The sequence below is a fragment of the Podarcis cretensis genome (genome assembly GCF_951804945.1).
Source record: "Podarcis cretensis genome assembly, chromosome: 13".
In the NCBI taxonomy this organism is placed as follows: Eukaryota; Metazoa; Chordata; class Lepidosauria; order Squamata; family Lacertidae; genus Podarcis; species Podarcis cretensis.
The window spans coordinates 37,198,775-37,223,248 of record NC_137182.1 but is presented as its reverse complement, the minus strand read 5'-3'; the positions used below and the strand labels follow the sequence as shown (position 1 = coordinate 37,223,248).

General features: G+C 46.2%; 2 protein-coding genes across 3 annotated transcripts in view; one reads left to right on the top strand and one right to left on the bottom strand.

Moving 5' to 3' along the window:
* Window positions 1–14,647, bottom strand: part of PLEKHA4 (pleckstrin homology domain containing A4) — a 43,895-nt gene extending 29,248 nt beyond the window's left edge. Inside the window, exon 1 of one of the 2 annotated variants that reach the window (XM_079950507.1) lies at window positions 14,549–14,647. The gene's annotated coding sequence lies outside the window, so the exon portion shown is untranslated. Of the gene's footprint in view, window positions 1–7,071; window positions 7,342–14,548 lie in introns of those variants that run through there. The other variant, XM_079950508.1, reaches the window with a different exon arrangement.
* PPP1R15A (protein phosphatase 1 regulatory subunit 15A) lies at window positions 12,625–23,645 on the top strand. The gene is made up of 3 exons (XM_079950531.1): window positions 12,625–12,849; window positions 16,541–18,023; window positions 21,679–23,645. Exons 2-3 carry the CDS (start codon window positions 16,548–16,550, stop codon window positions 21,937–21,939), a joined length of 1,737 nt encoding a protein of 578 aa, XP_079806657.1. The 5' UTR covers window positions 12,625–12,849; window positions 16,541–16,547; the 3' UTR covers window positions 21,940–23,645.
* The last annotated feature ends 829 nt before the right edge of the window (window positions 23,646–24,474 follow it).

Here is a 24,474-nt window from a genome sequence, read left to right as displayed (position 1 = left end):
CTCCCACACTGGGTTCAAGGATCTTCACGTCACTGGCTTTGCCTGGAGCGATCCGGAAAGATGGAAAAATCAGCAAAAAGATGGGGAGGCGAGGGGCTAGAGAAGGAAGCCGTTTTGGGTGGGGTGGGAGGAATTGGTCTTTTAAAAAATGATCCTCTTCATTCTATACGCTGGCGGTTCACCCTTCAACCAAAACAGTTCTCACAACAAAATACGAACATCACTTTAAAGCAAAAAACAAGCATGCAACCTGAAAACAAATGCAATAAAACCAGAACAAAGGGGGAGGGAAGCAATCCTATTAGAAAAAGAAATAGTCATTAAAAACAGCACTTAAAACTAGGTAGCCTTTTGCGGATGAAGGAGGGAGGTTTTGGCATTCACGGTTGAATATGTCATTACGCCCCCGACTTTGGCACAGAGAACATCCCCATAGCAGTGCCTTTCCTTAGTTAGGGATGCTAACTCAAGTTTCACTCACACACAGGGAGAGAGAGAGAGAGAGAGCAGGGCTCCAGCAGAAACTCTTGAAATGCCCTCACATCAGTGGTACTTCACAGTTTGGCCAAAGGTCAGGGTGAAATGAAGTATTTGCATGGCTGACTGAGTTTTCGCAGCTGTCTGATAGGTTTAACTCTTCCCCATCTGCTTCTGGAGAGTAGAGTGCACAGTTCCATGAAGAGCAGTATGAAAAGGACACCGCAGACACATTATCATCAGCCATCATCTCTTCCCCCAACGCCACCCTGCCTCCACAACATATAAACTGACAGACCTGGAAACTCCTAATATTGAGGCAGAGCCTTATCAGTGGTGGCCTCTCACTACTGGAATTTTCTCTACCGGGGGCACTCCTTTTTTATTTTATTTATGATTTTCTATTTTATACATTTCAATAATTTTATAATCATTTTAACACTTCAAAACTTGACTTCCTTCCTCCTCTTTCTGCAGTTCCTTCAATTCATTTTTTAATATTTTTGCATATCCAATTTAACTTAATTTATTCATTCATCTACTTTAAATATATACTCTCATAAAACTGCAGGTTATAATCCCAACAATGTCCTTACCTGTTTACAATTTATTTGTAAATATTCAATAAACAATTTCCATTATTTTATGAAAAGGTTGTTATCTTGATTTCTTTTCTTTCCCCCCCATTTCTGCATATTCCATAAGTTTTCGTACCATTCTTCTTTTGCTGGGACGACTTCTTTCCATTTTGGGGCAGGTAAAATTCTTGCCGCTGTAGTTGCATACATGAATAAATTTCTATAGCGTTTGGGTAGGCCTGTCCCTAAATTCCCAAAAGGAAAGCTTTCCTTTTCACGGGGGGGGGGGGCACTCCTGCAGCCCACCTACTTTGGGCACCAAAGAATAATTTTCCAAAAAAAAATCTCCTGGGCTTTTTAAACTTTCCATTTTATGGTACCCTTTTACGCAGCTTTCTTCTCTATCTTGTTTCAAGTCTCCTATTTCTCAGCCTCTCCTACCTCACAGGATTGTTGTGAGGATAAAACGGGGCGGGGCAGGTAGAACCATGTTTTTAACTCTTTGGAGGAAAGGCATAAAACAATAAATATTAAATAGCAGTGGTAGAGGGTTGCTTTAGATTTTATTACATCACCTGGACAGCTCAGTTGGTTAGAGCGTGGTGCTGATAATGCCAAGGTTGCAGGTTCGATCCCTGTACGGGACAGCTGTGTATTCCTGCACCTCAGGGGGTTGGACTAGATGATACTTAGGGTCCATTTCCAACTACATCATTTGTCAACTACCCTGGAAATATCTAAAACAAACATTTCTCAGACTGTAGTAAGAGCTAAGGTCAGCCAGCTGTCACTGAACTCTAAACTTCAGGTGTATCGATACACCAACAAAGTACAACTGCAGTAACTTTTGGTATCTACCGTAACTATGGTCCTCCCTCTCCCTGGTACAAAGTCCAAAAGTTAAGTCCCTCTGCTGATTTAGTTTTCCATCCTCCATTCTTTTTTTTCCTTTCTTTTTTATTAACATATAAAACACATACATTTACACAATACACATACACAACACACTACCTTATTTTTATAACATAAAACATACCTACGTTACTCCATATAATACCAACATATACTATGCATATCAACATACCTATAGCCTACCCCACACGGACACCCACCAAGAGACTTGACTTCCACCCATTCTTGTTACGCTACTTTATTTTTCCAACTAGCTTAAACACATTTCATTATTTCTTTAATCTCTTCTTCTATCTTGGCTTTACTCTTCTTTCACTCTAATCCTTTTCTTGATTCACTCAATGTTCCTTCCTCTATTCTTAATTATCACCTTGATTATCTAACACCGATTCCTTGTTTCAATTGCACTAGCCGCCTCGTACTAGGCATTTCTCAGGAATTCTAAGAAAACCCCAAATTAGTGCAGTTTTGAAATCAGTGGTCACAATCAGAGCAATTCTGAAGGGTTCCATCCACCATCACGATTCAAAATGGCACCCAACTGTATCCAAACACAGAAGAAAACCTGCTTTTTTGATCTCAGGAACCATTGTGCAGAATTTGATTATGAGACATCTTAAGAGGGGTGTAAATACGTAGCAAGCAAGCAAGCAAACTGTTCAAGGTAGATTCCTAAAGATACATAAAGAGCAAAAATATTCAATGTATTTTCTATTGCCATATTTCAAAGCCACAAAGTTAGACTGAAATTCTTTCAAGATTCTTTCACCGCCAGCCTGCTCTGGTTCTATAGGCTGTTTCCCATTACCGGATCTCAACATGGAAGTAACTTCTGTTTTAGTAACATGATTCCCATATGTTGGTTGAAACATGAGATTGTACTGCAGGCATGTAAACTGCTGCATATACAAGTGCCAAGAAAGTGTGACTGACTCTTTGTACATGGAATTACTTAAGATCTTATTCCCAAGTTACCTAGGAGTAAGCCCCATTCATCTCGATGGAACTTAGTTCTAAGTCAACACATATAGGATTGCACTGTTTGACTGAAATTCTAGGCACTCTTTATCCTCCCGGGAATAAGTCCAACTCAACTAATAGGTAAGCCCCCCTGAGCAGGATTGGGCAGTTGATTAACCTACAAAGCAGTTGAACTTTGGCAAGAAGCTTTGATCCTGCAACTCCTCTCTTGCAAAGCTTATCTTTTTTATCTGGTTGGTAAAGTACTCAAGAAATCACAGCAAATAAAACTACCAATTAGGTGTTGTTGTTTTTAAGGTTATGCCTTCCATAGTGGGAGTGCTTTGATGCCTAAAGCCACATGGAAAATATTATATCAGAATAGGTCATTCATTTGAATTTTTAAGCAAAGGCCTGCTAGATTCCTGCTGGCTCCAGCTCATTACTCAAGAACCCACAAGAATGATCAGTTCTATAATGTTTTCCACATGGATTCCTCTGCAGGAACCTTTCCAAAAACACTCCCAAGAAAGCAAATTGAAGACGACCATACGTTGATCAGGAATGGCCAAGCAATCAGGATTTATTAATACAACGAGTTATGCAGACTTATTATTCAGTGAATGCATTACTTAAGTGTACATTCATGTACAGTATGACTGCAACTTGTGCACATTCAGCTTTACACACTTGTAGAAAAAAATAAGTTAAAATTTTTAAAAGCGGGGAGGAAAGGGAGCAGGAATCTGCGAATAAAGACTTTGGCAATCCCACACACCATTGAAGTCAACGTGTTTTCACTATACTGTATAAGATTCTGGCGATCCCCGGAATGTAACCCTTGTGTAAGTTGCAGGCTCACTGTATTGCAAAACCCCCAATGAAGACGTCACCTTCTCTAAAGTAGGGATTCCCCATGGGCCATTAATGGTCTGTGAGCTTCATTCAGCTACTCTGCAATGGGGCAATGAAGAACAGAAGGAGCAGTGTCTGTAAATGGCAGACGCAGTTGCTCCCGGCAGTCCATAGAATCATAGAATCGGAGAGTTGTAAGGGACCCCAAGGGTCATCTAGTCCAACCCCCTGCAATGCAAAAACCTCAACAAAAGGACCCAAGACAGGTGGCCACCCAACCTCTGCCCAGAAGGTGTGAGTGGGATGGTTTAGATGGGATGGGTACGGAAGAGGCACTTGAAAGGAGTGGAGAGGATCAGCAGTGAAGTGAATGCAGGGCTAGAATTAGGAAGTTTCATCCTGATTCAATCAACATAAATCGCAGAACAGTTCGTTACAATTGCTCCACAAGGCAGTATAATCATTAAATCCTCTGCCAAGTCCTTCAGCAATTTTCAGGTGGTCTGTAGGGATGGGGAGATTAGGAACTAAAGTATTATTATGGGTAATAAGCTCATTTAGCATTCGCATAGCACTTTTGAGAGTTCAATGCACATGTAGTATCCAGTTGCAATCTTTACAACAACCCTGTAAAGTAGGTCCGTGTTAAGAATGCCCCCCCCCCCCGTGCCAATACTGCAGAAGGGAAAAACCGAGGGCGATGGGGAGGAGTTTACCTCAGGCCATCAAGTGAGCTTGAGGCAGATTCAAACCGCACAAGACTTCCTTATTTGTAGCCCAGCCTTTTAGCCACTGTGCTGCACCAGCTCTTCCTACTGTTATTATTTCTATTGCCCTGCAACTGTGTCTGACGCCATATAAACACAGGATTTAAGACAGGCTCCTGCCATCTATGGTAGGTAAATGTGAAATTACATACAGTTGCAGCTGTACAGTGGTACCTCGGGTTACATACGCTTCAGGTTACATACGCTTCAGGTTACAGACTCCGCTAACCCAGAAATATTTCCTCAGGTTAAGAACTTTGAGAACAGAAATTGTGCTCCGGTGGTGCAGCGGCAGCAGGAGGCCCCCTTAGCTAAAGTGGTGCTTCAGGTTAAGAACAGTTTCAGGTTAAGAACGGACCTCCAGAACGAATTAAGTACTTAACCCGAGGTACCACTGTATTTTATCTGTGCACCAGAGTAAGAGGGGAAATGCTTCCACAAGATTCTTCATCAAAACTGGAGTGTTGAAGGTCAGGTTATCCCAAAACGTTCTAGTGGCCAAAAAAGGACATCCAGGTGATGTGTCTCCTTCATAATGTGTTATGACAACCTTTGGCATTTATACAGTGCATACAACCATAGGAAGGTGCCTTATATTGACTCAGGCCATTCATCCAAGTACAGTGGTACTTCTGGTTACGTACTTAATTCGTTCTGGAGGTCCGTTCTTAACATGAAACTGTTCTTAACCTGAAGCACCACTTTAGCTAATGGGGCCTTCCGCAGCCGCCACGCCGCCGCCGCACGATTTCTGTTCTCACCCTGAAGCAAAATTCTTAACCCGAGCTACTATTTCCAGGTTAGTGGAGTCTGTAACCTGAAGCGTATGTAACCTGAGGTACCACTGTACCTCAGAACTGTCTACACTGAGTGACTCTCCAGGTTTTCAGGCAGCGCTATACTTGGAGGTGCTGGGGACTGAACCTGGCTCAGATCATATCTGTGGCCTGCACAGAGCCAGCCCTTTCCCAGGGATCCAATCATCAGTCTGCCAGTTGCCAGTGGTTAATTGGCCAAAGCTTGCAGCGCGACTTTAGCAGTGCAACCGACCGAAGCGCAAAGCCCCTGGATGAGCTGGCTGACAAGACCCTGGGAGTGACAGGAGGCTGGGCCAGCCAACAGCGAGTTCAATCCGCCTGTTGATATGCCCACGAGCCACACACCCCCTGACCCAAGGCATGGTCTCATCTTCGTTGGGCAGCCCGCAGTGCAAGGGATGTAGGTCCCTGACCACAGCTAAAAGTGGGCCTATCTTCTCTGAGGGCTGGGCGGGGCAGGGGGTGCAGAGAGAGGGCTGTGGGGTGAAAATAGCTGGCGGGCTGCCGTTAGCTCTTGTTATTTATTCATCCACTGGCATTTGGACGCAGCAGCTGAGACAAAAGGCGCTGGGGCAGCTGGTGGCGGGGGCGAGGAAACATATTTTGCATCAGTCACAGGGGTCCGTGTGTGTGTGTGTGTGTGTGTGTGTCCGCATGCATAACCCCGACACACCCAGCAGTCGGAAAGAGCTTGTGCTAAAAGGCGTTTTAACCCGTTCAGGGCCAGAGGAGGCGCTGTGGTGAGGAAGCACGGCAGACCTGGCTAAGTTGCCAACTGCCCACCCCACCCTTGCTCCTCTGCTATTGAAACAGCAGCCAAACATAGCAAAAGAAGAAGTAGGTGAAGCTTTCTCAATTATTCCATGAAGGGGGGTGGGGAAGGAATCCACCTGCTTCCATTCTGCATAGCACAGGAAGAAGTCCAGTTTAAAACACACACACACAGAGACATTGGCAATCCTAGATCCAGAGGAGCATTGCCTAGGGAAAGCAGCAGGGTCCAAAATACCTAGCGTGGGGCCACTGATGTAGAGTGGTTGATAGGCAGCGGAGACATTGCTATGCCTCAGTTGCATCCTCTGAAGACACTGTGACATCCAGAGATTCTGCATCTAGCCCTACAGAACCTGTTCCTACAGTGGCCAACCAGATACCCCAGGGGAAAGCCCCCCCAGGGCCCAGCAACTCTCCCCACTTGGCATTCAGAGGCACAACAGTGGAGGGAGCGCATTCCCATCAATGCTAGCATCCCTGATAGCCTTATCCTTCAGGAATCTTGGGTCCTGGGCCCACAGAGGCAGGAGACTGATCTGAAGACAGGGACTGTTCTCTGATAAGATGCTCTTCTTCTCAATCAAGGCAGGAAGGAGGCACAACTAGAAGACAACTGCTCGCCCACAAAACCTGCCCCTTCCTTTAGGGAAGCTTTTAACGTTTAATAGGTTATTGTATTTTAGTGTTCTGTTGGAAACCGCCCAGGGTGGCTGGGGAAACCCAGCCAGATGGGCAGGGTATAAATAATAAAATTATTATTATTATTATTATTATTATTATTATTATTATTCCTTGGTTCCCACCCACCCATGTTCTAAAGGCAGAGAGGGGTAGGGAATCCAGAGGAACAGATATTTGAGGACAAGCCTCGCCCATCTCCCTAAGGCCATCAGGCACAGAAGCAACAATGTCATGGTGCCATGGTCTTACCTGGTTACTGGTGTTGGCCAGAGGTATCTCCTACGGGTTAAGCAGATTCAGGAGGAGGAAGAAGAGGAGGAGGAAGGCAGCTCCTTATCGGCTCATTGGCGGCAGGAAACTTTATAGTCTTTCTTGGGTTCATACCCTACAGAATCAGATCTCTGGTGCTCAGCAGAACCTGGGATCAAAGCCCTGCTTGTCCCGCTTTGCTCTCCTCTTCATTCGAACACATTCACCTCTATTTTTCTGCCTCCAGTATGACCCACCCCCTTCCTTATCTCTCTCCCCCCCCCCACTATACCCTCCACTCCTCTTATCTATCTTTCTATCTCTCTGCTCCTTCCACCAGCCCAATTTCTTGCTCTTTCATCAATACAGCAACGTAAGTCGGTCTTCCACCGTCCTCCTTTCCCAGCCCTTCCTTATCGACCTTCCCAATCGCGGTTTTCTCTCCTTTCCCTTTCCCTGGCAGCTCTGGGGGGAAGAGAGAGGAGGAATAAAAGCAGAGCGATTGAATTTCAATCCTGGGACCCACCACTCCACCTTCCTGGGGGCTTGGCTTGAGAAGGAGGGGAGGGTATGCAGAGAGAGAAAGAGAGAGGGGGGCGAGGAGAGTAATGAGAGGGGGAGACAGGAGTCCGAATTCCTGACCTTAACTTTAGAGAGAGGAGTGGCCACAAAAGCTTTAGAAAAACAGGGATTTGGGAAGTTGTCAAAGAAGAAAGACATTCTTTGACTGGTGTGTGATATGGATGTCTCCTTGTGTAGGAGAAGGTGCATCCTCTGGCGCCGCCTGCTGGTGGGATTCTCCCCCCAAAAGGGGACGTTGTTCCAGCAGAGAATCTGCTTCCTATCCTGATTTGAAAAATAATATAAATGCAACCATGTGTCTGGCAGGGATACCATGCTATATTTTAATCAAATGGGGTGTGTTTGTGAAAACAGACTGTGGGGCTTGATTCCCAGTCCTACACAACACCCATAATTTCTCGACTTATTCCTATTACCACGCACCTCTTTGCCTGGCAGAGAACCCAGGTGTCTTGCTCACAGGATGGAAATATGACCAGGATGTAACAGAACTTCCAAGCTTAAAGAAACAAAAAATAAAAAGGGGAAAACCCTCTTGGCCAGCTGCCAGAATTTTGTATGTAAAGGCCAGAACTATGCTTGAAGGGTGCATCTCACAGATGTGCGTTAACCTCACTGAGCTCAGCAGCAACGCACCATTTCACCAGCAGCAGAACAGAAGCACTTTGTGCAGTGTGTAATGAAACTATAGAACTCACTCCCAGAAGAGGCAGTGATAGCCAGCAACTTGGATAGCTTAGAAGAGGCTTAGACAAATTGGAACCTGGATAGCTCAGTTGGTTAGAGCGTGGTGCTGATAACACCAAGGTTCCAGGTTTGATCCCTGTAAGGGACAGCTGCATATTCCTGCACTGCAGAGGGTTGGACTAGATGATCCTCAGGATCCCTTCCAACGCTACAATTCTATGAAATTCATGGAGGACAAGGCTATCAATGGCTACTAACCACAGTGGCTACATTCTTCCTCCACTGTCAGAGGTGCTATACCTCTAAGCGCCACTTGCTGGGAATCACAGGTGGGGAAAATAGCTGCTGCTGCTCACGTCCAGTTTGCAAGCTTCCCACATGCATATGTTTGACAGCTATGAGGACAGACAGGATGCTGGGCGAGATGGGGCATTGGCCTGATCCAGCAGGCCCATTCTTCTCTTCCTATGTTAAGAGGCTTCAAGGCACATGTGTGTGTTGAACAGCCTTGCCTCACAGGTTTCGTTGAGCCAGGAGGGTTTGTGTGTTGTTCTCCTCCTACTGCATTTTTCAGCAACTGCAGTGCTTTATGGCAGAACGATTCATGCCAGCACTACAGAGCTCGACCCGTTTAAAAGCAGTTTTGCCCACGAAAGAAGAATGGAGGGTGAAACTGATGGAATACGCAGAAATGGACAGATTGACGGGGAGAATTAGGAACCAACGTGACCAGAGATTCTCCGAGGACTGGAAGAAATTTACAGAGTATATCAAAAATTTCTGTGATGAGCAAATAATGTTTGTTGGCTTTCAAGAAGCTCTGTGAAATTACTGTTAGAAATATTGTTTAAAAAATATGATGTGATTAAGAGTATTTGAGTGCAATATAATATTGGGAAATGTGAGACGAGGATAAAAAATAAACGGAAAATTATCAGACAAGCTGAGGGAAGTTCTGGAAAAAAGGGTTTAAGTTAAAAATGGATGTATAATTTTGTAAAAAAAAATTTTTTATGGAAAATCTAATAAAAATATTTATTTAAAAAAAGCAGTTTTGCAGTGCTTTGATTCCCTGATTTATAACGTTGCTTTCAAGCAGTTGTTAATCAGTACATGAAATGCTCGTGTAGCTATCAGGCCTCCTTTTTAGCCATCCTTCTCAGCAGCAGCCTCTGTAATTTAAATCCTACTAAGTTCCTGGAGATGGTACAGGTGTGTCTAGGGGGCGGAAGTTGCAGGTACGAAACAGACTTGCTTCTACATCAACAGTGCTTGCTAGAAAGCTGCTTGGAGTTTTGAGAAACTCCAGAATAATGCAGGCTTATTGCAGCCTTATTGCACGAGTCCATCAAGTTTCACCTCTGACCTGCTAGCTCTTAGTCATAGATTTATAGAATTGTAGAGCCTGATGTTTAGTCAGAATCTCCTTTCTTCTAAACTGAAGCCATTGTTTTGGGCCCTACCCTCTGAAGCAAGAGAAAACAAGCTTGCTCCATTCGCTATGTAGCGGCCCTTTAGATAAATGAAAATGGCTATTGCATCTCCTCTGTCTCCTCTTCATGAGGCTAAACATACCCAACTCCCTCAACCATTCCACCCCATTTTAAACTCCTAGAATAGCCTAGGGCTGTATACACACCATACTTTTAAAAGTGCAAGCCCCCCCCCTTCCCCAAAAAACACACAAATGAATGCCGGGAACTGTAGTTTGTTAAGGATGCCAGAAATTGTAGCTCTGTGGAGGATAAACTACAGTTGCCAGGATTCTTTGGGGGAAGTCACCTATGGCATGTATGCAGCCTAGGAGTTTTGGATTCCAGCTGATGAGAGCAGTAATCCAAATCATCTGGCGGGCACCAAGAACATTTCCAATCTGTTATCCAGGATGAGGCACAGCGTTCCTAGGTACTTAAAAGGGTACAAGCCCATAATACAAATTTGTATATGCTGATTTACATGTATATAGACCTCCAGACAAATTACAATGGTAGGTTGCTGGGATGTTACTCACACTGTGCTTAGCAGTAAGTTACACACACACACACACACACACACACACACGCACACACACACGAGAGAGAGAGAGAGAGAGAGAGAGAGAGAGAGAGAGAGAGAGATATCTCTAGGACCTGACAGAAAAGACCTGGGGTTCGAGCTACTCTGTAACTACACTCTTCCTGTAATCTTACACAACCCACCCAGGTTCTTAGCCTATAAACCTCCTCCCTTTCCAAAAATCGAGTGGTTCTGGTTACCTCTTCTTCTTGCACATGCCATAATCCAGAAATATTTTGTCCACCAATGAAAAGTGGGGGAAACGGAAAGAGAAACCAAAATAGGACAGGGAATATCAAACTACAACAGATCTTAATCAGGTGCAATTATTCCCCACCCCACCCCTCACAATTGGTTTCTTACATTACTGGCAGGTGATAGCAATACCACTGGGTTGAAAGTGACCCAGATGTTATTAGGTCCTGTAATTCTCATCTGCCTGACTGGTTGACACCTGGATTTGTTGCAAGGTCTGATCCCTCTGTTTCTATCTTAGGTTGTTTCAGTCATTGTTCAGATTTGGTCCTAAATGCCAGGGGGCTGTGAGAAAGCAAGCACAGGCCTTACAGCTAATACTGTTGTCCAAAATGGGCTGTAGATCATTGATAATATATTGGGCAGGGCTTTTCTTTTCCAGCTGGAACTCAGTTCTGCCCCCTCTCAGGTGGGCACCATAGCCATAATAAGAGAACAAGGGAGGTATTCATGGCAAGTCCCTGCACCTCTTTTTCTAGAAAAATTAGCACTGCTCTTAGGGAATTAAAAAAACAAAAGAGCTGTGGGTAACAAGTGACATTTCTGTCCTTTTATTTGTAAAAGTGTTGATATGCTGTCTTCACCAAAATATCAGAGCTGTGTACAACAATATGTATGCAATAGCAAGTATACATATTGGGCTGTGTGTCCTGTGGTAGATTACTCCTGTTACAGTGTTCCTTAGGTTAAGAACTTAATTCGTTCTGGAGGTCCGTTCTTAACCTGAAACTTTTTAACCTGAGGTACCACTTTAGCTAATGGGGCCTCCCGCTGCCTCTGCGTGATTTCTGTTCTCATCCTGAAGCAAAGTCCTTAACCCGAGGTACTATTTCTGGGTTAGCAGAGTCTGTAACCTGAAGCGTCTGTAACCCAAGGTACCACTGTACTGGTCTGGCCTTGTCAATTTATTTTTTCAACTTCATTGGGTGGGTATCTGATGTACATTTACCTGATGTAAATCCTTTGCGTTCGTTTTTGTCCAACAAGCTAGAATAAATGTGGTTGCATCATGGGGCAAGGCTATGGATCTTGTGGTGCGGAACACTGGAAAACTGCCTTATGCTGAGCCCATCTAGTTCAATACTGTCTTTGCACCGAACTAGCATTGGCTCTTTAGGGTTTTGGACAGGTAATATTTCTCCATTCTACCTGGAGATTACAAGGATTGTAGCTGGGACCATCTGCATGAAAAGTAGAAGCAAGAAGCATGCAAATGTGTACTGGCGATGGTCACTGGTTTCAGGTAAAAACAGAAAAAGTGGTAATTTGTAATCCTTCTTATTGCATAGAAAGTGACTAATACTTGATAATCACTATTGTCTCAAATTATTATGGATTGGAGCCAAGACTCCACCTTTTAGCTTGTCCTTGTGGTGACTTTAATCTTGCTGTTGTTATTGTTGTTGTTAGCCTGTTCCCTGATAAAAAGCCTCTTGTTCTGTGCCTACAAAGTGAGCAACTTTGCTTTATATAAGGAGGAACCTAACTTTCTCTCGGCCTAACCTGCCTGTTGGGGGAGATAAAACAGGGGGTGTAAAAGGGACTTTGCAAGCCACCCAGAGCTGCTTGGAGGAAGAGTGGAATTAAAATGGAGTCATAGACAGTTATTTGCCAGCTGAGAATAAATGGCCACGTAGCTGTGATTGAACAAAGGTTATGCCACAATAAGCCTTGCAAATGGCTGCTCCAGGCAGGAAAAAAGAAAAGTTAATTTCTGTATTGATCATGGTAAATCCCACCAGTTTTAAAAAATGAAACTGAAAAGTACGAGGAGCGTTTTCTGAACGAAGCCTCTCTTCTACTAGGAGAGTCAACGACGGGGGGAAGTACTTTCGTTTCACGTTTTGTTTCCCAAACCACCCGTCCATGCTCTACTCCTCGCCCCTCCCTCTCCCCAGAACCCTCCGTCGGTCACGTCTCTCCCCCTGGCCCCGCCCCGTTCCACAACGTCACAATGTGGTGACGTAATCCCCCCAGAACAAGTGTTTATATAGACTCGGCGTCAACAGCGACGCATCCAAACATTCTATTCCTATTCACAGAAGAAAAACAGCCGCCGCCGCCGCCGATTGAGAGACATGGGTTCTGCCGCGACCGACCGCTCTTCTGCCAAGCCCGCCGCTCGATCGCCCGATCACCGCGCCAACCCCGCAGCTGCTTGCTGGAGCGAGTTTGTTACTGGCTAATTCGATTCGAGAGGTAAGGAGGCAAAAGTCCACCATGGGGTCCTCTCTCTCCCCTTTCCTTGGAACCCAGGAGTCCTGGACCCCCGCAGGTACTGTGAACGGCTAGACTCCGCTCCCACGCCAGACCAGGGAATTTTGCAGACCGCTTGTTAACCGCTCGATCTTCCCATCCCTTCCTAGAAAACCCAGGAATCCCGGCCGGCTTCTCGCCTTCTCCCCGCCCACGGCACCCGGGATCCCTCCTTCGCTTTGTATTTGGGAGTTAGACTGCCCACCACGCCTCTTCCACACCACCCAGGCGCCTGGGCTCCTCAGCCCTAGGACCCAGGTCTTCTGCCTGCGGAGGACCCAGGAGTCCTGCCAACCACCCCGCCTCTCCAGATTCCTTCCCGCTCGTGATGCGTGCACTGTGCCGGCCCCCACCCCCGTATATCTCTTCCACAGGTATCCACCCAAGACCCACACCCTTTTTAATTGCTACGTCCTCGTCCTTGCTTAATGCAAGCAAGTTCTCGAGCTTGTTTGGAGGTTCTGGCAGGGGAGCGCAGCTATCGTATACCCTTGACCCAAGAACTGTACACTCCTTTTATCTGGGATGGTCGTCCTCTTCCCCCGAGGATGCACATGGAGCGGCCTAGCCAGCCAAATCAACCCTGGCGATCAATGGGGTGTCAGATGTCGGAGCCAGATCGACCTCACATCCCGCTTAATGCGGGTCCATAGCTGTCAACGTATTCCCTTATTCCGAATAGGATTCCTCGCAAGAAAAGGGAAAAGTTGACAGAATGGTGTCTTGGGAATCTCAACTACGGAGAGCAATGATGTTCTGCCCTGCCCCAAATCTGTACCCCAGTATTATCCATGTGGGGGAGATCTCCAGATACCCCATTCTAGTAGTTTCCTCAAGATCCAGTAACAAATATTCTATATTTTTGCTGTTCCTTTTTCTTTTAAGGTATCCTTATTTTATGTTGAACCCCTCCTCCCCCAAATTGTGGCACTGCTAGTCCTAAAACAATAGCCTTCTGTATCTTATCTATGCCTCTATGTCCTCTTTTGCATTTTGGGGGGTCATTCCCCCCATTAACCTGCACCCCAGACCTCCCCTCCCCTTTGTAAAAATGCATTAGTTATATCCACTGCTCTTTTTGAGCTCTTCCAAGATTTCGTTTTCTGTTCCTCTGCCCTCATACTGCCACAATTTTCCACTTCCCCCAATACCGAATTCCTAGGGAAGGCCAGAAAGCAGAAACTGAACTTCACCCTCATTTGGTTTCTACCTTCCCTAGCACACCTAGTTAAGAAACTGCACCATTTCCTTTTCGCTCCACATTTTCAAAAATATCCCATCCTACCTACCGGACTAGGATGAATGACAATGAGGTTGTTACCGCCACTGTTTCGGCACCCCTACCCCAAACTTAATATTTACAGTACTTCACATTAGGAATATCCTCAGCTATAACCCTGGAGAGTGTGACAGTTGTCCTGTATGACAGGGAGGGGGTCTATTTCTGAGTGGGCCCCCTTCCTGTTTTAGAGGAGGGCTTTGATCGTTAGGATCGCTGTCAAAAGCGGGGTGCTCTCCAGCTGCTGTCCCACAATCCTGGGAATCCATGCATCTTTTTGCTTTGAGGGCATTTGGAAATCCTCAAATGAACATTCCCCTCCCCTCCCTTCCTCTCCCCCTACCCACCATTTCCCGTTCTAACCTGTTGTGGGTCAGAAGGTTTGCTGTTCTTCCTCTCTCCCCGACAGCTGCACACCCGGAATCCAGACTGTGTGTGTGTGTTGTGTTATTTCCCCCCCTTTCTGCTTCCGGACTGGGGTGTTGCCAGCGTTCCAGGGGCACTTGCTTGAGCTTGTTTGGGGCGCGCCCTGGATTAAATCAACCTACACATCCAAGCCAGGAAAACAACCCATAGGAAAAAAAGAAAGAGATAAACTGAGGCACACATAGGGGGCGGAAGTAATCTTGCTGGAATGTGGGGATAAGGGCCTAGAAGTGCAGGGTTCCTGCCCCATGCCTTAACTTCCTACCTCCTATTTTACTCCACAGTCTTATTCTTAGTTGGGCTTTTCCTAATCCACTTCATGAGTGCGTACACACCATACATTTTAAGCACATCCCAGAATCCTGGGAACTGTAGTTTGTTAATGGTGCTGGGAACTGTAAGTTCTATGACTGGTAACAATTCCCAGGCTTTTGTGTGTGTGTGTGTGGGGGGTGCTTTAAATGTGTGTTGCGTACAAAGCTAAGGTGTGTATTAAAGTTTCCTCTTATTTTTAACTTTTTTAAAAAAATACTTTGTTACAAAAGAAAACACTCACCAAAGGATTTCTTGTTAAGAACAGTTAAACAAACACTGAAACCATTCATATTCCACCCTCAAACAACCTCCAAAAAAACAGGATGCCATTGTACATATCATTATATTGCTTGGAACAAATAATACATACACCCTGAGCTCCCAAAAATGCAGTATCAATCGGGGAAGGGTGCTATTTGCTACTGATACCATAACCCATTCTCCTTCAGGACATTTCTTGCCTAAGGCCTCCATTCCAGAATCTGTTGTTGGTGCCAAGTCTCAGTCCATACTGGGCTTAGTCATAGCAGCCCTGATTACGCACAGAAGGCCTTTACTCACAGCTTAGAAATTAAGCAGCATATAAAATACCATATAAATAAGTAATAAATACTTCACAGCTTGAGTATAAACAACCTGTTCTTCCACACTCTGGATTAAGGGAACAGGCCTTTCAGGTGGATTCAGGATAGGTTTCAGGTCTTGTATCTCCTCTGTGTGTGTGTTTTAAATGTCTTGCTTACAGGAGAGATTACAGCTTAGTGGTAAATGAAATGCTTTGCAGGCAGAACTTCCTAGATTCAATCCTTTGGCATCTCCAGGAAAAAAAGAAAATGTGGGTGGCGGGGGAAGGACCAGGTAGTGGAGATGAAACCCTGGTGAACTATTGCCAGTTGAAAGAAGACAATGCTGAACTAGAGGCACAAATAGCTCCCATATGCCCTATACAGTGGTACCTCGGGTTACAGACGCTTCAGGTTACAGACTCCGCTAACCCAGAAATAGTATCTCGGGTTAAGAACTTTGCTTCAGGATGAGAACAGAAATCACGCAGAGGCAGCGGGAGGCCCCATTAGCTAAAGTGGTGCTTCAGGTTAAGAACAGTTTCAGGTTAAGAACGGACCTCCGGAACGAATTAAGTACGTAACCAGATGTACCACTGTATATTAAAGCAATATCATACTGCTTTAAATAGTCATGGCTTCCCCCAAAGAATTCTGGGAAGTGTAGTTTAAGGGGGCTGAGGTTTGTTAGGACACACACACACTATTCCCCTCACAAAACTGCAATTCCCTGAGTGCCCTGGCAAGAGGGATTGACTGTTAAGCCACTCTGGGAATCTGTACCTCTGTGAGATGGCTTGGTGTTCTCCTAACAATTCTCAGCACCCTCAACAAATGACAGTTCCCAGGATTCTCTGGGGGGGGGGAGCCATGGCTGTTTGAAAGCAGTATCCTATTACTTTAATATATAGTGCAGATGGGGCCTAAGTCTGACCCCTTCCTATAATGCAGCAAAACAAAACATACTGGAATCTGACTCTCTGGGCTTTCCCCAGCACCACTTTCAGATTTTTAATAGCTGGTGGCTTATTTTCACTTTGCTTCTTTTCAGGTCTAAGATGCCCCCTCACATCACATCCAGCCATCTGACATCACCCCCCTCAGACACAGAGAGGTTGTTGGTTTGCTGTGACCCCTTCAGGCTCAAAATGGCTAAAATCCTCCCTGCTGAATCGAGCCGGTCCAGCTCTGCTGTCAAATTCAACATGGCGGCCGTGATTCTTGGACGTATGGCCCAGATTGCTCTGGACTGGGTAAGGAGGTGGTTGCACCTCTGGCAGCATAGCCCTGCCACCCTGGTGAGGGCTGTGTTGATGGGCATTGCCAAGGGGGCAATGCCCATCTTAGGGAAGACGAAGCAACTCTTAAGAGGAACTTGGGAGGAACTTGGAAGAGAAGAAAGCAAAGTGGAGGGACGAAACTTGAAAGCTGCCCATCTAGGGTACTTTTCCCTGGACAGTCACGAGTGTTACCCTCAAAGGGATACGGAAAGCTTGGCTGAAGGCGGACATTTTGAAGAGGACCTGGCACTGCTTCTGCCTGCTTCTAATGGTCCATCCAAAATGGATAGCATGCGTTTGGAAGAGGATGGCATTTCTGAGCCGTACTTGATCAGCACTTCCATTGCCTACGACCTTGGAAATGACTGGGACGTTTCTTCAGAAGAAGACATGGCGTTGGAAGGCAGAGAGGACCCTGGGAGTTCCCCCCAGAAATGGCTGGAATATTGTTGCCATCCACAAGCATTGATGAAAGGATTGAATATTGGCGGATACTGTAGGGAGAATGTGGAAGGTTCCTGTAGCCACCGCGGAGAGTTAAAGGATTTTGGAGGGGGCTTTTGTTTGGAAAGTACCTCCGCTTCCCAGGGAAACGAGGAGGGCCCGGGATCTAGTGGCGATTTGGTGATGCGTGACGGGCAAAGCTTTGAAAGTCCATCTAATTCCCCAAAGGATGGGGAAGAGATAGAAGCATACAAGAAAGGTGGAGATAAGGGTGCGTTCAACTCAGTCTCCTCTGTTTCCAAAAGCCCCCTTGTCCTATCCTTGTTCTACAGTCCATCAGAGGAAGAGGAGGATGGCAGTGATGATTCAGAGGACTGGTGGAGCGAAGACGAGATGGATGAGAGCAGTCAGTCTGGAGGGCACTCGGGGAACGGGGAGAACCATCTGGAAGCGGAAGCAGACTCTCTGCATCAGGATGTGTTGGAGAGCCTCTGCAAATCTTTTTTTGCAAGGAATGACCCTTTTCACCCACTCTGCTTTTCCAAGCCCATTCAAGCCCCCACATCTGCCCCTCAGCCTGAGGCCAAGAAGCACAAGGAAATCACGGTCACCTTTTATCAGACAAGGCTGGATTCTAAGCCTGAGGAGCTATGTAATCCACCAACGCGACCACGTTTCAAGTGGAATCCAAGAGTTTCCTCCAGGCATCCAACTCAGAAATGTTGCCAGCCAGACTCTGAGGAAAACTCTGATCCTGTGACCACAGAAGTGTCATCCGTTTCCCAGGAGGCAAACCAGGTGATTAAGAAGGTGAGTTGCTTTAAATACTTTGTGTGTGGACTAACCAGAACCCCTAGGTTCTCCAGAGGATGAGTCTTGAGGGAGACAGTTCAGAAACGTGTGTGTGTGTGTGTGAGAGAGAGAGAGAGAGAGAGAGAGAGAGAGAGAGAGAGAGATTCCATTAGGAAAGCCACTTCCGGGCCTGCCCAGGAGGTGGGGTTGCGGGCGTCACGCCCACCCCACGTGAGCGGGGGCTGGCGCCAGCCCCCGCGAGAGCAGGGGAATCCTCGTCGGGCCGGCCCCCCCAGCCAGCCAATCAGCTGGTCGGCTGGGGGGCGTGGCTTCCACTAGAGTGGCAGCCCTGGGGGGAAAGGTCATACGACACCCGGGCATTCGTTTCAATTGTGAGGCCCTCTACCGGTTTGATGGCGTGCATCTGTCTGATGCCGGAAACGATAGATGGCTGGAGGACATAGCTAAGGGGATAAGGGATTGGTTTCAGGCATGAGAGGATTGGCGGCGAGCATTTGCTCGTGTGGCGGTAGGCATTGGTAAGAAGGGGTTAAGACGATGTGTGGGGGTGGAGGAACGCCATCACCTCCCCCCAGCGAGCGAAGGGTGGTCCGTTAAAGGACCCCGGGGGGCGTGGCCCTGTCCGAAGCCTATGGAGGTGTGGGCCAAAGGCACGCCCCAGAGCGGTGACCCGGGGGAGCTCCTAGTCGACGTGCCTCGCGGGAGTCTCCCCCGATATAAGGTTAACCCTTCCCCGTGTCTCCAGCAAATGGGCTGGAGCCGGATAGCCGTTAGGACCAATGCCTATGCCAATGCCTCTCATTCCTGAATTCAATAAAGTTGTGGCCTAATTCGCCCAATTAACCTTACATACGGTGTCTTGTGTCTTTATTTATCCTGGTGGGGGCGGGAACTCGCCACGCAATTGAAGTGTCATCCGTTTCCCAGGAGGCAAACCAGGTGATTAAGAAGGTGAGTTGCTTTAAATACTTTGTGTGTGGACTAACCAGAACCCCTAGGTTCTCCAGAGGATGAGTCTTGAGGGAGACAGTTCAGAAACGTGTGTGTGTGTGTGTGAGAGAGAGAGAGAGAGAGAGAGAGAGAGAGATTCCATTAGGAATTGCTAACGCCCTTGGTTCTGCCCCTCACAAATTACTAGCCTGGATTAGAGTTGCCCATTTCATTCACAAATGTTTCAGGAAGTCTTCCTAATTTTACCACTTAACTGCTGTGTATAACTACTATGTTTACACAACAGTGGTTATGAGTAGAAAATTGGGTGTTACAGAAGCTATTCCCCACCCCACCCTGTGCCCTTTTTGACAGCTGAAGTTAAGGCAGAAATTAAACAGGTATAGCTTTTGTTTACATAAATTAATCAAAATAACACTCTTCCTGCTTTTCAAGTTTTTTTAAACAATTGAAGGCATCTCAGAAAGGCTTTTACAATGATAAACAATTCTTTCTGTCAGCCTCAGTAGATCAGAGCGGTTTGAAATCTTAGCTGATGAACTGAAAAGCTATTTTAAAAGAACCCCTGAAAGCGGGCATCTCACAGAGTAAAGGATGCCTAGCTTAGGGTACTCTGGTGGTCTTGATGGGCACAGTATGGTCATAGCAGGGAACAAAGTGTTTCTGGTGATACTGTAGCTCTAAACCATTTTAAAGAATCAGCCTGAGTTGGAGCGATGGGGAAAGCTCCATCTGTTGAAATTATGTATTCACAGGGATTTTCTTCCTCAAAGGAAGAAAAGTGAGCATGCTGTGTGTGTCTTGGGGTGAGAACTGAACAGTAATACCTCTGGTTACAAACCATCCTCCTTGCGAACACCGGGTTACGAGCTCCGCTAACCTGGAAGTAGGTCTTCTGGTTGCGAACTTTGCCCCTGGATGCGAGCAGAAATCACGCGCCAGAGGCTCCATTAGCGAAAGTGCGCCTCAGGTTAAGAACGGCTTCGAGTTGAGAATGGACCTCCAGAACGAATTAAGTTCGTCATCGGAGGTACCACTGTATGGCTGTTGCGCAGGGAGAAAGGGGTTGCTAATAATAATAATAATAATAATAATAATTAATAAATAAATAAATAAATAATATATTATTTGTACCCATCAGGGCGGCTTCCAACAGATTAAAATCAAGGAAATCAATAATGTTGGATTCTGCTCCCCCAACATAAAGCCTGCCCCCCTTACATAAATCCTGGCTACGCCCATTCTCCTTTTCTAAGCTGCCTTCTCTCCCATTCAAAAGATACCTTACTCAGCCCTCAGTTTTTACCTTCTGCACGCCACCTTGTTCCCTGTTAGCACCACCCTAGAATCTCCTTAATGCTCCTTGGCCTCCCCCGTCCTGCTGTTGGTTTCGCCCATCCTGAAATATCGTGTAACATCCCTTTCATGCAACATGACCAACCAGGAAGTGGATGATGTAAGGCTGGGTCATTTCCCAGCAGACAGGACTCCCCTGCCTTACTCTCACTGTTCCCCCTCCCTCCTTTTGTCCACAGAGTGTCAGTAGATCTATTGGAAGCTGAGCTTAGTAGTTTGCTTAGTCACCTTCCACAAATGCCCCAAATATAAGAAGAGCAGCAGCACACAAAATATCAAGATCAATGCAATGCAAAGTGGACACCCACAACAGAAATCTATGGTTGCTAGTCCTACTCAGAGTAGACTCATTGAAGTTAATTAACATGACCAACTTGGGTTCATTTTAGTGGGTCTTACTCTGAGTAGGACTCAGTTGTATACAGCCTCTCTTCCTCCAGCTAGGAAATGCAACTGTGTGCAGTGCCCACAGTTGTGTGAAACCCAAAGCGATGCTCAAGATGCAGCTAGAGATTAGCAATGGAACTCAAGGAGTCGTGGAAAAGTGTTCCTCTGAGCATGGGTAGAGAGTGCCTTTGCCTTACTCTTGAGCAGCCACAGCCAGCTTCCAGAAACCTATCACTTGAGGTGGTAAATAAAGCAGACTGGTCCAAGGTGAAAGTCATGGCTTGGTAGGGGATTTGAACCCTGGACTCCCAGGTCCTACTCCAACACTTCTGACACTGTAAGAGCTGTTCAACAGAGAAACAGTCTCCCTTGGGAGATGGTGAACTCTCCTTCCTCGGAGGTTTTTAAGCAGTGGTTGAATGGCCATCTGTCCTGGCTGCTTTGGTTGAGAGTCCTGCACTAGATAACACTTGGGGTCCCATCTAACTCTCCAGTTCCATTATTCTATCACACTGGCTTTCATGTATGGTGTCTAAATAGGAGTAAGAGGTGGTTTGCATCATCTCTCTTGCCTAGGGCAAGTTTAAATTAAGGTCCTGATTCAGTACCCACAGAAAAGGAAGTGGACTAAAACTAGGGACAACACAAGGCTCTTCTTCCCTGTCCTTGGCTGGAATGGTTACAGCCAGGATGATAACCTGTTGCACACCCTGAAACATCTGGAGAGAAGCAGCTTCCCAACCCCTGGAACACAGTGATGGCCTTAAAACATGATATTTGGCTTGTTTAGCTGAGAAAAGACAGTAGGATTCAGCAGGGCCATTACAGGACGAAAAAAAACAACCTGTTAACTGTATGAGGTCTAGCCAATTATTTAGTTTAGTAGCATTGGCATAAATTTGCTTAAGAGCAAGAAAATACCTGTCCCACTATCCTCATAGCCTCTCAATTTCCTCAGGTCCGATTCTCTCCGGTGGTGACCGTTCACCCACTGGTGGCCTGGAGCTACGCATCTCGGGCTGCCCGCCATGGCCCCTGGGAAGAAATGGCCCGCGACCGATGCCGCTTCCGCCGGAGGATTGCTGAAGTGGGAGCCATCTTGGAGCCTTGCCTGAGGGCGGAACACCGGGCCAAAGCTTGGAGGGAGATCTATGGGGTTCAGGAAGAAGGCGGCAACGACAACTCCCCTCTCCTTTCTGGTTCTGCTGAGGCAGATTAAGCTGTGGCTCCAGTTTAAGTCAGGAATGAAATGGCTCTTCAAGATATGGCAGCCATGAAGTAAACCGTCCATTAGAGATACATATAAAGGGTTCTGAGGTTTTGAGAGCCAAATTGAATCCTTTTTTTAAACACTGGAGATCGTAAGGGGAGGCTCATGGGTCTGAAAGGAGGGCCGTGTGTGTGTGATGTAGCAAGATTAAATTCTGGGCCTGAAATCCACATTCTCTCAGGGTGGAGTGGGCCCCTGAAGTTGCCATGAGGAGCAAGAGCTTCTGTGCTCTGATATTTCTGAATAAATGCACTGATGTAAAGCTGCTACTACCTCAGTTGATTTGAAGGATGTGGCTGCCAGGCCCTTAGTCTACAGTGTGTGTAGCATAACACAAGAAATTGGTGGCCCTGGTGGACACGCCAGTGTGTTATGTGCATGCTCTAATTTACACATGTTAAGTGAACAGAATTTCCTAATGTATTTCTATTTTACATGCTAGTTATCTTTCAAAGCAAGCCTTTGAGATTTCTTTAAGTAGTATTCCCCCCCCCCTTAATTTCAAAATATGTATTAAATTATTAGTAATGGTGATGTGAACTCCCAGGATGGAGCAGAGACTTGATGTCTGTATGTATAATTTATCTGTCCACAAATTATTACTTTTTTAAATAATAAAATTACAGCTATGACTGTGTATTCCCTCATCTTCTTGGTTATTGAAAATGTAATATTGAAGGCTGATTTCAGAAGTCTCCCCACAACACGTGTTTACCCCTTATTTGTGACTAGAAGCACCCACTAGAGTTTATTTTCCAGGGGGACATGGGTGTCTTGAGCAACGAACATGTCTCAAAAGCTGTATCTCAAAATCAGACTTTGTGATAAAAGTGATGGCAGGGTGGAAATCACAGGAAAGTGTAGGATGGCAATCCACCCTCCCACTTAATTTTTTAGTGTTTCTGCAAAGCCTGGGATTTCCCCCAAGCCTGCTGCTACTTTCCCTCTGAAACCCCATCAACATTCTTAAGTGAAGCAACATCATTAAACAGTCATGGCTTCCCCCAAAGTATCCTGAGAATTGTAGGTTACAGGTGCCAAGTGTTGTTAGGAGACCCTTATTCCCCTCAGAGCTCTACACTTCTCAATAGATCCCTGGGAAGAGGGATTGACCCTCTTGAGAATTGTAGCTATGAGAGTCAGGCCCTGGGCCCTTAACCTGGCTCTCCTAGCCTCTCTAAATTTGTTCCTCAGCCTAATTTTGCCCTTACCTACCACAGAAATGTGGCCCATGGAAAGCTGCCCAGTGGTGAATGTGGCCCTCAGCTTGAAAACTGTTTCCCACCCCAATGCTATTTTAGGATGGTGGCAACAGACATAGTAAAATAATGGATGAAAGCCAAGCCACCTCTCCCATTTTGGTCCCTTGCTTTCTTTCTCCTAAATTTTATTTCCTGGAACTGTCAAATCGGAACCTAGTTTTAAGCCTGGAAAGTAGGCAGAACTTCCAAGTTTACACAAAAGAGGAAGGAAAAAGCCACTGGAGTAAGAAAACAGCCAGAACAGTATCAGCTCTTCGCAAACAACCTAATGATGGATGACGTTTCTGTTCTCTCATGGCTTAGGAATGCAGTCTTGCATACCAAAGGGCACTGACTCATAAGGCCTTAAAAATAAATGACTGGCAAACTGAAGCCAGCACCTACTAGAAATAACTTGAGCTTCTGTCCTGTTAACTAGAGTTGAGGGTGGTAGATGGGTTTTGTGAGGTAAACAGTTAAGCAAAATGGCAGCCTGTTGGTACCACACTGTTCGGCCTAGTGCAAGAGGACAAGTAAGAAAAAGAAAGATCTGGTTCTATGAAACCCAAAGGTAGACTTTTGCTATGCAAAAGGCAAACTTGTTAAATGACAGCTCCTGTCAGCCTAGCAAGCATGGTCAATGGCCGGGAATTTGGGGGGCGGGGGGGTTAGTTCAGCAACATCTGGGTAAAGGTTCTTCACTCCTGCTGTAGCTTCTTGGGCTCCCAACTCCTATCATCCCCGGCCACTGGACATGTTGCCTGGAGCTGACGGAAGCAGGAGCCTGACATCTAAAGGGGGAACAGTCAACCCCTCTTCACAGGGAACTGTCACTCTGTGAGGGGAATAGAGGTCTCAACAACCCTCAGCAGCGTCCTTAACAAACTAACCTTCGCAAGATGCTTTGGGGGTCATTGAAAGTGGTGCAATGCGGCTTTACCTGTAGAGTGCAGGTGGGGCCTGGCCCTATGGTGCATTTCTAAATGGGGAGGGAGGGAAGGAAGGAAGGTGGCACATCAAAAGCAGATGCATGAAACCACAGGGCACATGAGACGCACGTGGGTGGAGCTCAGGAGCAGACTGCACAACTCAGGGAAGGAACAGGTTGCTCTCTGTCACACCCACATTATTTTCCATCTAAGGGAGAGAGTGCCTATGAAATGAGATAGTGGGTAAAGGCTACTCACCTGGGCACGTGATGGCAGCTGGCACAGGCCTGCGCTTTGGCCCATTTAAACAGGCC